At 39.3% G+C, this 14476-nt stretch overlaps 1 protein-coding gene across 2 annotated transcripts in view; it reads right to left on the reverse strand.

Moving 5' to 3' along the window:
- Positions 1-1289: 1289 nt before the first annotated feature.
- Positions 1290-14476, reverse strand: part of TSG101 (tumor susceptibility 101) — a 101559-nt gene continuing 88372 nt past the window's right edge. For both annotated transcript variants that reach the window (XM_072619661.1, XM_072619662.1), the window contains 3 exons: positions 12967-13169; positions 2681-2920; positions 1290-1630 (listed from right to left, as the gene is read on the reverse strand). In XM_072619661.1, the coding sequence (XP_072475762.1) occupies positions 1541-1630; positions 2681-2920; positions 12967-13169 (533 nt within the window). In that variant the 3' untranslated portion in view covers positions 1290-1540. The remainder of the gene's footprint in view (positions 1631-2680; positions 2921-12966; positions 13170-14476) is intronic.

Genomic DNA, 14476 nt, shown 5'->3' on the forward strand with positions numbered 1-14476 from the left:
AGTATGGAGACAAGTAAGCCTTAATGTGACAGAACTGGAAAGGATTTAGGGACCAAAATGTCACAGTAAGCACAGAGAATAGAGGTTGGGGGAGGCAGCAGGAAAAGATATTTGAGTTTTTAGACTACACCTTCAAAGGCCCAGTTCTTGGAATTCCAAGAGATGATGGAGTTCTAATTTGTGACTCAGTGCCCCAAAAGGGGAAAAAAGGTTAACTGAAGGCAAGTTGCTATTGAGATTCGTTATGAATACCTAACTCCCTACGGATAACAGGTGAGAATGGAGTGAAGAGGATATAGCCAAACTAAAGTCATTCTTAAAGTGAAGGTCAGTGAGACATGGTGTAGAAGCTGCTGTGCTGGAGAGTATGCTCATACCTCCTCCTAATTGTAGGGCAGAAGATTTTAGTCACCAGTGAAAGGGTTGCAAGGGACATCTTGTCCTTGACTTTCCACTAACAGGAGAGTGAAGAAGGAATGTGAGTTGAAAACTTTGATCATGTAAGGGAGTTTGCTGAAAATAGAGTAGGGTTTCCAAAAGGCACAGAAGAATGGGATTGCTAATAGGTGAATGGGGCTGGGGGAAGAAGAGGGGTGAGAGGCTGTTGTGGCATGTTTCCTTGGTAGAACTAATAATCTAATAATAACACTACTAATAAAAGTAGTGTTAATCCTAGCTTTGTAGCATATGCTTAAAATCAAATGTCTTTAAGTATGCTGTGGTATTTTCATTGAGAAACAAAAGCAGGCTTCTGAAGAGATTGTATCGATTTTGAATGAGGAGATGCAGACCTAAATGAATACAGATCCTTTGGTCTCTAAAATGAAGGTGTTGGACTAGTTATAGGTGCCATCCAATTCTTAACCTTTCGTGATTCTCGGTGTTGCTTGAGCTTTCAAGACTTCTCTAACATGTATTAGAATCTGAGGTGCTACATAGCATAAAATAATCATGGGGGTCCTACTTTTGGGCTAGTCTAACTGCTGCACTGGGCAAAGGGCAGAGCTCTCCAGGGTCGCTGGTCTGGTGCTTTCAGCAGTGTAGAGATAGGCAGTGGCAGCAGCCCTTTCCCAAGCAATATTGGCTGAATTATAATTACTGTTTAGTTTATCACCATGAAATATCATCTGCTGTAACTATTGTAAAGGAAACTCCTGTGTACAACTCTCACTTAGAGTGATTCACAGTGGGTGGTATAGTTGTTTTATTGGCTGGAAGCTGGACCATATCAATGAAGTTCCCTAGATTAAAACACACTTTTTCTGAAGCCAGAAGAAGGAAGAAAAAAATTATGCAACAAATTTTATTCAGCATAATCAGTCCCAACACTCAGCACAAAAAGTTTACAGAGAATAGAAAGTGCATTATTAATAAAAGCCAGTCTTTTTACTAAAAGAAAACAGAAAATATATTATTGATTCAAAATATCTTACACTTGAGTGATACTGCAATAACTTATTCTGGGCACCTACTGACAGGAAGAGAAGAGAAGACAAGACTTGTCATAGGGAAAGCTCATTCCCCAGCTGATATCGAGAATTCAGTAGAGATCACTGAGACCTGCAGTCTTTCTTGCTTTCTGCATTAATGCTCTTAGCTGAAACTGTTTCCGGGATAGAAGTCGAACATGCTGTGGGGGGGAAAAAAAGGTTTCTTCGGTAAGACTGAAAAACTATTGTTTTGGGGACATGGGGAGTAACAGTTAGCAAGCACCAAGAGAAGCAGCTCTCTGACTGAGCACAGTGAGAGGCTGTCATAGCAGTGGCTTTCCTGTAGGAACAGTCCACCATCTCAAAGGCAGCTCAGCTGATCACAGAAATCTTTTCACCAGTGGTGTCATGGATGGTTCTGTAGTGAAATTTGAACCACCAAGACCCAGAGGAAATTTGTATAGAAAGAGCATTATTTTTAGCTTGTCACCAGTCTGCTACAAAAGGCTGCCTGTGAGTTTGGGAAGATGAGAGCAGAGGAGTAGGAAGGTTAAAGGGAGGTTGTGGGTGGGGTGTGCCTGGAACCCAAGACATAAGTACTAACTCTGAATTGGTCCACTGAAGATCATGGAATTTAGAGCTGGAAGGGATCTAGAGGTGATCTAATTCTACCCAACATTTTACAGATGAAGAGGTCCACAAGTATTTTCCCAAAGTCACCAGCTGAAGAATTAAGCCTCCAATTTCCAAGGAAGGGGTCTGAGGCCCTGACCTAAGGCAAATCCCTAACCTAGTGTGACAGTTGGTACAGTGTTGCCTGTAGAGTCATGAAAACCTGGGATCAAATATTGCCTCACACTTACTGTGTGTGTACACAATCTTGAGTCACTTAATAATGTTGATATGTGCCAAGTACTTGGCAAAAAATATTTTCATTTGAACGTTTGAATTTCATTGGCCCATGAACTGGGACCCAAAGTAAAGGGTGTTGGCCAGGGTCACACTATCAGAATGTGTCAAGAGGTGGAGCCTGAACCCTCCATCCAGTACCTCAAAGTGCTACTATTATTAGACAACCCTCCAGACCTCAGTTTACCCAAAATGGGGTTGGGTCAGACTACTTCTAACAAAGTCCCTTCCCTTTTCATCGTTAAATCCTAAAATTGCCAGGAGTCAAAATCTTCAGTCTTAGTGCTGGTTACTCAAGATGAACAATTCAAGATCTAGGCATACAGCATTCAAAAGCTTACCTTCAGAAAGACATCTAGGTCTATCACTCCCCTTCTTAAGGCTTCCCCTAGGTAAAAGATGGTATCCTCAATTGCATTTTCCTCTGCATATAAATTCAGGATCTGTCTGTAGAGTGGAGCTGTGGGAATGATAACTTCATCAATGTCATTGTTTTCAGACTGATTTTCCATTTTCTCCAAAGCTGAACTGAGCTCTTCATCCTTCTTTTTCAGTAATTCAATGTTTTTATCAACTTCAGCCTGTAAACAAGATGAGTCCAAATGTGACGATCATGTACCAATGTATGTAACATTTTATGAAGAACTAGGTGCTTACAACTTAAAGATTTCCCTCCATCAAACAAAGAATCTGGTTAGGGAAACCTTGCATGGGGTTCTCTCATTACATAATTAGTACTACCTCACATCAGAGAATCTTACTAGGAAAAAAAGAAAAGTTACCATAGTGAAACAAGTATGAGGAGCTAAATGAACGTAAGAGTATACTGAGTAATGCTCAATGAATAACTACTTACAGTCTTACGTGGGAAGGCTGGCTATGAGCAGAGACATAACAGTCACCTGTGTAATTGTAGGATTAAATAATTGGCAGCTACTTTCACATCAGGAAGTGACAAATTCTTCACAAAAATGAGATTTTCCATATAAACTACATGTAGAACTTTTCTGGCTCTAAAAAGAGATTAAATATCTAGTGTCCCCAATGTGGCAGTTAGCAGTCAGCTGTGTGAACTCCTCTTTGGTGGCTGGACTTTATTTTTCAAGCTCTGACTACAATCCCAGTATATAACAGAGCCTACAAAAGGCAAAAACTGTTTAAAATGGCTAAAGACTGTTTAAACTCACTGCATACATAGAGCAGGTATAGTGCAGCAAGGAAGGGTGAGTTCACAGAATCTTAGTAGGAGAGATTTTCAGCTGCCACTTATTTCAACCTAAACCTGAACAAGAATTCACTCTACAACACACACTTTGATGCAAGACCTCAAGTGAGGGGGAGGGGGACTCGTTAACTCCTCAAACAGCCCTTTCCACTTTTGGATAGCTCTAACTCTTACCCCAGCCCCTATCCTTATATAAACTTTAATTCTGCCAATTGTTCCCAATTCCACTGTAGGGAGTAAAGCAGAACAAAATCCTTTTCTACACGTGTTCTATCAAATCACCTGTTACAGCATCTCTTTTCCAGACAAAGCATTCCTACATTCTTCAGCCAGGCTTCCTTAGGCCCTTCACTGGTTCTCCTCTACAGAGTTTCTAGATTATCCATGTAATTCCTAAAATGTGATGACTGAAACAGACCACACAGTATTCTTGATGTAATTGGAACAGAGTAGATAAAAGTGGAACTGTCGCCTCCTGAGTACTAGACACGCCCCTCAATGCAGTGAAAGGTCCAATCACTGCCTTGGGCTACCGCCATATTTATGTAGCACTTTAAAGTTTGCCAAGCACTTTACATGTTTTCATGTTTGATCCTAAGTGTTATGGTAACCCTCATTTTTACAGATAGGAAACTGAGACTGAGGCATTACGTGATTTTTTCCAAGGTCATAGAGCTGGTATGTGGCTGAGACAGGATTTGAAGCACAGAGAAATTCTTCCAGAAATTCAGGAGGGGGTTGTGAGGATCAAATATGATAACGTACAAATTGCTTGGCAAACCTTAAAATGCTCCATAAACGTGATGATAGTCCAAGGCAGTGATTTAATCTCTTATTGCTTTGAGGAGTGTTGTCCAGCACAATGTCCCACATTCACAATATTCATAATCATTTTATAACCAATTTTATAACTTTATATTTAGAGATTCATAATACAGGCAGAATGAAATTCTGTTTTACACTTGTGATCAGTAATGTACATTTTAATATGGGTTTTTTTAGGGGGCAAAAGTTAGCACTATAGTTATTGCAACTTTAATAATCTAAAAACATATTATTAGTGTAATTTAATACACTCTAGTGTATTATATTCTAGTGGTTTGCAGTACTTCTTTTTTGTTGAAGGGGGGGTTCACAGAAGAAACAAAAGCCCAAACTGTTCGGCACCACCAATCTATCTCACTTGATTATCTGATGTGCTTCCAAAGGGTCTGTTATTATCTCTGTGCTGCCGATCTATTTGGTCAACTGTCCAGCTGTCTCCTGAGTTCCAGGTACAGTCAATAAGCATTTAGTAAGTTCCCTCTATGTTCCAGGCACTGTGCAAAGGCTGGGAGTACAAAGGAAAGAGAGATGGTCCTTGCCTGCCAAGAGTTCCTAATTAAATATGGGAGAAAACAAATATTTAAGTAACAGTGTATAAATAAAGTATATACGGGATAAAGAGGAAATAATCAGCAGGGGAGGTGGGAAAGACTTCCTGTAAAAGGAGAGATTTTAGGTGGGACTGAAGGAAACCAGTGAAGTCAGGAGGTGGAGATAAAGGAGAGACAGCCAGTGAAAACTCCTAGAGCCAGAGATGGGATTATCTTATTTGATGAACTGCAAGGAGCCCGGGCGTCCCTGCACTGACCAGCGGGGGCAGAGGGACTTGTGAAATATTCTATGTTATCTATAGGACACCCAGTTCAGAGGTCAGTTGGTATCTCCAACTCATTAAGTCCAAAACAGAATCCCTTATCTTTCTCCCCAAACCCTCCTGGGTCCTATTAAAACTCCTCCATTAATGTCTAATGTCCCATCTTCCCAGTCATCCAGAGCAGCATCCTTGGTGTCATTCTCTCCTACTCACTAATACTCACTCTACATATCCAATCTGTTACGTCTTTTTTATTTTATTTTTTTTTATTTTTTTATTTTTTAATGTTTAACAATCTCTGCCATACAATTGAGATTTTATCCCCCCCACCTACCCCCCACTACCCCCCTCCCTCCCCACGACTGCATACAATTCTGTATAGATTCTACATATACTTTCCTATTGAGTATATTTTCACTATAGTCATGCTATGTAGTCAGACTAAAATAAATGAAAGAAATCGTATAACAAATCAGAACATGATACACAAACACATACACATACACAAACATGATCTGCTACATTTTGTGAGTGACTTCCATATTTCTTTCTCTGAGTGTGGAAGGCATTTTGCCTTGAGAACCACCATTGGGATTTTTTTTTTATAAGAAGTTTTTGCGTTATTACAAAAATCCAAGTCTACCAGAAAAAACTCTCACACACTGTGGTCGTTGCTGTGCACAAAGTTCTCCTGGTTCTGCTCCTTTCACTCAGCATCAGGTCACATAAGTCCTTCCAGGCCTCTCTGAAGTCTTCTTGTTCATCATTTCTTATGGCACAATAGTACTCCATTACATTCATATACCATAATTTATTCAGCCATTCCCCAATTGATGGACATCCCCTTGACTTCCAGTTTTTGGCAACTACATAGAGTGCTGCTATAAATATTTTTGTACATGTGGGACCCTTTCCCATTTTTATGATCTCTTGGGGATACAGTCCTAGTAGCGATATTGCTGGGTCAAAGGGTATGCACATTTTTGTAGCCCTTTGGGCATAGTTCCAAATTGCTTTCCAGAATGGTTGGATGCGCTCACAGCTCCACCAACAATGAATTAGTGTTCCAACTCTCCCACATCCTCTCCAGCATTTATCATTTTCTTGTTCTGTCATGTTTGCCAATCTTATAGGTGTGATGTGGTACCTCAGAGTTGTTTTGATTTGCATCTCTCTAATCAATAGTGATTTAGAGCATTTTTTCATATGATTATAGACAGCTTTAATTTCTTCCTCTGAAAATTGCCTGTTCATATCCTTTGACCATTTATCAATTGGGGAATGACTTGTATGATTATACATTTGGGTCAGTTCTCTATATATTCTAGAAATGAGGCCTTTATCCCCGAGCTTAGCTGTAAAAATTCTTTCCCAATTTACTACATCCCTCTGGATTTTGGTTGCACTGGGTTTGGTTGTGCAAAAACTTCTCAGTTTAATGTAATCAAAGTTATCCATTTTGCATTTCATAATGCTGTTACCACGTCTTTTTAACATTCCCAGTATCTCCCTTCTGCAGTCACAAAGCTGCAACACTAGTGCAGGCTCTCACCATCTCTCACCAGGATTACTGCTGTGACAGTAATCCTTTTCCTGCTTCAATTCATCCTCTGATGAGCTACCAAAGGTTTTCTTAAAATCTGAATATTTCCTTCTACAATAAACTTGAGGTTCCCCAATATTTCCAGGATCAAATATAAAATGCTGTGGCATTTAAAGTCTTCACAACCCTGCCCTTTCAACTGTGGAAGCATAATAAAAACCATCTTTTAACATTTATGTATCTAGAAATAGTAAGAAGTAAATATTCCCATAGTCTAAAAAATCTTTTCAAGACTTGTCCTCTGAAGAATAGGTTTAGGTCAAAAAACTTCCCCTCCCCTCCACCTGCACTTAATAGTATTTTATTTTTTCCCAATTACATGTAAAGATAGTTCTCAACATGCACTTTTATAAGATTTTGAATTCCAATTTTTTTTCCTCCCCCTTCTTCCCAAGACCTGACAAGCAATCTGATATAGGCTATACATGTACAATATTGTTAAACACTTCCACATTAGTCATGTTGTAAAAGAAGAATTAAAACAGAAGGGAAAGACCATGAGAATGAAAAAAAAAAGTGAAAACAGCATGCTTCAATCTGCATTTATTCTCCACAGTTCTTCATCTGGATGTTGAAAACATTTTCCATCATAAATCTTCTAGAACTGTCTTAGATCCTTCTGTTGCTGAGAAGAGCTAAGTATCTACAAAGTCTATCAAAGTTGGTCACTGCACAATGTTACTGTTACAAGGTTCTCCTGGTTCTGCTCACCTCATTTAGCATCAGTTCATTTAAGTCTTCCTAGGTTCAAAAACCCGACCCAGGTATTCTATGAAGTGTTGTGTCCTGCCCTTAAGGAGCCTAAGCGAGGAGATGACATATAAATACAGGCAAAGCAAGTGACGTGTGTGGGTGTGGGTGTGGGTGCGGGTGCGGGTGCGGTCAAGACTTAAAGAAAGCCAGGGAAGTCAGTAATCCAGAGAAGAGGAGGGAAAGCATTCCAGATATGGAGAACAGTAACAGAAATACCTCAAGCCTTGTTTGTGCAACAGCCACAAGGCCAATGCAACTGTATAGAAGAGTACATGATGAGGAGTAAGAAGGGTCTATGTGTGTATGATAATCAGTTCAGCATTTTAGGAAAATAACTGGGTGGATGAATGGAGAATGGACTGGAGTGGGGAGGGACAAGACAGGCCTGTCTCCCAGCAGGCTTACAATAATTCTGGTGTGTGGTAATGAGGGCCCGAACCAGAGTGGGGGAAATGTAAGGGGAAAGAAGGGGGTAGTGTATGTGAGAGACTTTGCAAATCAACAGACTTCAGCAACAGCTTGGATATGGGGGGAGGGTGATAGTGATGAGTCCAGGATGAATCCTGAGTTATGGCTCTGAGGGATGCAGAGGATGGTGCTGCTTCCCACAGTAATAGGGAAGGTTGAGGGGGAAAGATGCTGAGCTCTGTGTTGGACACAGTGAATTTAAGATGTCTATTTGAACTAAGAATATTTCTTGTTAAGAACTAGGTCATTCTTATCACTAGAAGCAACTGGCCTGTGACCCACCCAAGTCCCATGCTTTCTTTTTAAGTCAGAAAGCATTACTGTTTCAAACCTTGAGAGGAGTAGTAATAAAAGAAGGAGGTTGAGTAGTTTCAGTTGAAGATTAAATTTAATCCTAAATTATATTTTAACATTGTTCAAGATTCCTGTTACCTCAAATTGTCTTGGAGTAAAGACAGCCAAGGACTTAGGAAGGAGGTGGGAGAGGTAATGTTAATTTAATAGAAATTGTTTCTGGAAGACTTGTGTCTAAAAACATATTACAGTATTATTTGTTTTCAAAATCACCTTCTAATCTTCTTATATTTTATACATCTTTATGCATTCAGTGCTTCAATAACGCTGGCCTTCCTTCTTATGTTCTTAGACCTTTTTACTGGTTTTCTTACAGGACTAGATTTCTCTTCTCAGTTCTGCCTACTGGCTTCCCTGGCTTCTTTTAAGACTCAACTCAAATTGTACAAATCTGCAAGAGGACTTTCTCTGTGTCTGTTTCCACCACAACCTTCTATACTCTCAGTATAAATCTTGTATGTACATAACTGTCTACATGTCCATCTCATCCAGATTATCATGAGCTTTTAGGCATATGAAAAATATAACCCCAAACTTCTGTTCTAATGACAGCTTATGTTGAGTTTAAAGCAGTGTTCTTACTGAAAATAGTCTGATCTGGAGAAAAAATACATTTGAGAATTCTACTATGCATGTAAAGAATGTTCTGCTTTTTCTAAGCACCCCACCCAGAACAGTCAAATAGGCTATCAAGAAATATGACCTTTGTACTCTCATTCAGAGGCTAGTAAAAAGGTCTTCATTCACACCACAAAAAGAGCAAACATACTAGTTATAGTAGAGTTCTTTCAGGTTGTGTAATTAGAGTCACCAAGGAAGGTAACAGAATGGAGATTTATGACAGCTGATCAAAGAGCCACATTCTCCTCTTCAGCTGGGTCAAATTTGAGTCATTGGGCAAGCCACTGCTTAAGGCATTCAGAATTCCCTAAGTCAGAAGAATGAGATGGATGTAGATAATTTATCACTCACAACACAATCACAGGGTGTTGAAGTACTGAAGCAAGACATTTGTTATGGAGTAAATTATGATATTTTAAATACTTAAATCAGTAGGAGTACACATGTACTGCCTACTGCCCCACGTCAACAACCTTTTTTATTAAGCATAGAGAACAAACATAGTATGCAGCAGGAAGAAGAAATACTAAATTTAAATAAAACAAGATCCTTCATTCATAGAGCTTATAATTTATTAGGGAATTATCACACAAATAACTACCTTATGTAATAATACATAACATCAGAAATACAAAGAAAGTGCCAAATGAAATCTGAGACAGTAGACAGAAAGCTATGAAGAAGGAACTGTTGAGGGGAGCAAGGTATGCATCCCAGGTAAAGATGGGCCAGGGTAAGGACAGATGAGGCAATAGCCAGTAGTAATTCCATGTAGTCTGAACATATTGAAGGAAAGAAGAAAAGACAAACCCAGACAGGTAAGATGGGGTCACACTGACAGACACTAACAGGAGGAGGTAAAGGAGCTCTGAATTCTCTTTGGCCTGTACCAAGAAGTTAGAGAATGATTCTGTGCAAGAATGGCATGGCTACCTGGTTTTACCAAAAGAAAAAAGATCAGTCTGGCAGGAAGGTGGCAATTGTTTGAAGGAGATAAAGGTAGGAAAACCTTTTTGGAGATTCCTGCAGTAGTCATGCCAAGTAGATTTGAGCAGCCTATATTAGAGTGATGACTGGGAGAAGAGGTAGGAGGAGGGAGTTATAACTAGTTGAGTACAAGTGGGAAAGAAGGAAAACTGACAGACCAAGGTTCAGGAAATGCAGACGACTGGGTAGTGGTGGTAATATGAATAATTAAATAAGAACTGACTTAGAAAAATAAACTTTGTTTTAGGACTGTTGAATTTGAGATGCTGATGACATATGCAAGTAGGGCTGTCTTACAGATATAGAACTTGGGCAAAAAAGAACATGGCTGGAAATTCAAAAGTAATTTCCATAGTGAGGAAGATTGTATTTTTAAGAATGAAATCTGGCTAAGAGAGACTACAGAAAGGGGGAAGAGACCCAAGGACAGAACCTAGGGCAACTCAACCTCAAGAGGCTGGGAAGAGGACGAATCAGGAGACAGAGAAGAATCAGGAGACAGAGAAGAATCAGGATCAGGTACGGTACTTCTGAAACTATGGTATAAGAGAATATCCAGTAAAGTTAGTCAACAGTGTCAAATGAGAGGTGAAAGAAAACAAAGAGAGGGAAAAAAGCCACTGAATTTGGCAATTGGTAGTTCATCAAATGATCTTTGAGAAAAATACCAAAGAAAAGCAATTTTTCCAGTAAGTTTGGTAGTAAAAAAGGAAGTAAATGGAGAGTAGTAACAGGATGGGTTAGAAAGGTAGTAAGTGTTTTTATAACTAGGTGTGTCTGAGTATGTTTGTAGGCAAAGGGGAAGGGAGTCAGTGTACAAGAAGACACCTTCACATCTGTAAACTGAATCTCTGTTCTAAGTGAAAATATTGAAAATGACCTATGCCAATTTAACAGGTTTTTAAAAACATGCACAGTCTTTATGTATGTGAAATGTATGACAGATTTTCAAATAGTACTAAGTTGCAAATGGATTTACGCTTCTGACAATATCACCAATTCACCCCTGGAGTGTGACCTGCACTACTTCTGACACTAAAGGCTGGAATTTTGCCTGCCCTTCTTTTAGGGCTCATTGTCAAGTGTGTTTCTCACCTTCCTGTGCTTATCAGGTTGCTTCACAACTATGCTCCTCTAACCAAACTTATTCTTTACTGTTTCCCTATGGTGTCTCTTTCCTGAAGTCAAAGGACTTGGCAGATGGAAGTGGGTGGAGAGCAGATTAGAAACCAAGGACACTGGGACTGAGGAGCCTGCATGACGCTGGAACAATGATGGTAATGTAAAAGGGAATTTCATTAGGAAGAGAGGAATTTATAGGAAGAGAGGAATTTACATATATATATATATATAAAATATAAGATGTCCAAGAGTCAGTTGCAGATGTGAGATTGGAGGTCAACAAAAAGGCAAGGGGCAGGTAAATAGATCTTAGATTCATCTGTATAGAGATGATCATTAAATCAATGGACTTAATTAAGCAAAATTAAAGGATGAAGTAGTAAAGGAAGTAAGAGGGGAGAGGAGGAGGAACTCTCAGTGAATGGTCTGTTTTTTTCAGTGAAAGAGGAGTCTTCACTGAAAAGGGGGAGGGAATTTTGAAGTTTGAGCAGGGATGGAAAGTTTTGGAAAAGCTGAATGAGACATTTAATAGATTAGGGAGGTGTAAAAGGATTTCCTTGCCACAATGAAAGTCCAGTTGAGATCATGTAACATAAATTTATAGTGGACCCAGGCAACAGAGTTTTGTGATTTTTCTCCACCTTTAGCAGCCCAAGAACAGGAGTCTAGGGCTTGCCAGGGCAAGATCCTCAACAGGATACAGGGACTTGACAGAAAAGCACAATGTAGTCCTGAGCTGCTTCTCCAAGGGGTCAATATAGGGAAGGGAGGAAATGACTGGGGTAGAAAGAATGGAGGAATTATTAAAAATTGTGATTAGATAAGGAAATTTTGTTTATGACCATGGAAACAGAATACTGGCAAGATCACAAGGATAGTGATCTCTGTGTGTGGCTAAGGTGGAGTGGGAAAGTAGGTCACAGGAAGTGAATAAGCTGAAAAACTGGAGGTTAGGGAGTGGGGGAGGAAAGAAAGACTGAGAGCTAGGAACTGAACTCACTGAACAACGAAGGAAATGTTCTGAAGGTTAGTAGATAAGTTTGATTGAATTGTAAATATGGACTGAGTGAACCTCAAAGAAGTTACTGAGTGATAATAGAGAGAAAGCCAGGAAGAGGTAATGGGGAGTAAGGGGTACTCTAACTCCCTGACTTCAGTGAGAGAGAGTATGAGTGAAAGCACGAACAGTGCTGAAAAGGGTGGCCAAGGAAACTTCACCATCATTAGGGAGAAAGGTCTCAACAAGTGAAAGATGGTGAAGGAAATGGGAAAGGAAAATTTGTTCTAAGATGAAAGCAGTTTTATTATGGATAAAGCAGGCCTTCCAAAGAGCACAATGCAAGAGGTGGGTAGTTTCAGAGTGGGACCTGGGCAGGGACTGGGCTGAGGGGGATGGGAATAAGGGTAAAGGCAGTGGAAGACCAAATAGCAACAGATTTCAGAATGACTGGAATGGGAATTTGGTAATTAGTGAAGAATGAGTTCAGCTAGCTTACTAATAACATCCTTAGGGGTTCAACCTCAGGGGTAGAGTATGCTCAAGGCATTAGGCAGCATAAAAACTAAGTCCACTGACTTTGAAAGGAGTATTATTTTCACTATATCATCCTGAGAGGAATCTAATAGTAAGAAACCAGGCAATAATTCTCTAAAACCTCCCGTATTCTTTAAAAAGATCCACTCTCACTGAAAATAGTGTATGTGATTTTGGGCAAATCACTTTAGCTCTCTGGGCCTCAGTTTCCTCCTCTCTGACTATATTCCCATGAGCACCTGTACATAAATATGGCATTAAATGCCATCCTTCATGGACTCAAGGTTTCTAGAGAACATTTAATTGCCAAGAGCTACTCACCACTTCCTGATCCAGGCGGGTTACCATCTCTTCTAGTTTCTGGTGACCTTTTTTCAGGTCCTCCTCTGTACGCTTTAAGGCATTGAGCTCTGCATGGGCACGATCTATTTCTTCTTTCATTCGCCATCTCAGCTTGTCACTAACTGCTGAAATGAGAGATGCTCGGATAGTGTCCTCACTGATTGTGCCATCCCTGCTGGGACCTGTAGGATAAAATGAAAACATTGGCTTATTTCCTCACACTAGCTACTCCTTTCTCAGGAACCTTCCAGGGCAGAATATGAACCTCAGCACTGTGAAGAAAAGAAAAGAAAGAATAAAATAATTCAAAGCAAATGTTACACTTCTTTAGAAACAATGCAAAAATCTTGAATAATAGACGAACATCAGTAGCTCCAAAACAACTGCACTAAACAGTGTAATTTATTACTGACAATAATATAACATTTAATATGGATCCCAGTGTGCCCCCCCAAATAAGTAATTACCTTTTCTCAAAGAAGGTATGCAGCTGTTTCACTAACTTAATGCATTTCAATCTGGTAAAAGGCAGAATTTATTCCAAAAATCTTGGAAACTGAATAACCCAAACTAGACATAGCTGCATGCTTAATTCTGAACTTGAGATCATGTTTACTTGATAATAGAAGCTAGAATGCCAAAGATACATAGTATTTCCAAAAGGCCCTTTAAATATGCTTGGTCTAGTTTATGTGGCCACAAAAGGACCCCACCTTCTTTTCTCTAAGGCTATGTTGATCTTTGCTGAACAACACATAAATACAAGGAATGAATGGCTAAACAAAAGAGAATGACATCCAAGAAATTAAGAGAAGCTGGTAAATTTATGTTTATTTCCAACCTGAGTCTTCAGAGTTCTCTATCCATATAGCCCTTCTTTTAAATTGGGTTAATAAATTTCCTTACATAGTTTGGATCAATAAAACATTTTAAAAATTTAATTCCCAGTTAATTTTCTCCAATAATATGTCCCTCCTCTGAACCAATAGCTTTTCATAAGCATCAGTATTCTTCAACTGTCCTCACTGAGTCAAGCCAGTAATGCAAAACTTGGTTTTTAAATGGCATTTTGATTTATCAAGTTTGGTATATTACATATATAAAAATAAAAGACTACTGTCCACACGTGAATACATTGATAAGAATATTCATTAGAAGACTAACATGTAACATGTTCACTTAGATTAAAAAATTCTTATCTATATATGGTTCACTTTTACTTAATGGGAAGACTACTTTGGTCCAAATTTCAAAAATTACCCAAACTGTTAACTATACACTTCCCCGTTAAGTATAAACTTTCCAAGGATCAGTTTATATCTTCTCTAAGGAGAGATTAAAGTCATCCAAAGTAATTTCAGCCAACTCCATCCATGTTCCTTATTGCCCCCACTTTGATCATAAGATCCCGGTTTTGTCATCATTCTCTCAGGTCTGTGGATCAACCAAGTCACTGTCACATAGAAGATGGTTCTTACCCCGGCTGCCT

Source organism: Notamacropus eugenii, chromosome 6, assembly GCF_028372415.1.
Source record: "Notamacropus eugenii isolate mMacEug1 chromosome 6, mMacEug1.pri_v2, whole genome shotgun sequence".
NCBI classification, from domain to species: domain Eukaryota; kingdom Metazoa; phylum Chordata; class Mammalia; order Diprotodontia; family Macropodidae; genus Notamacropus; species Notamacropus eugenii.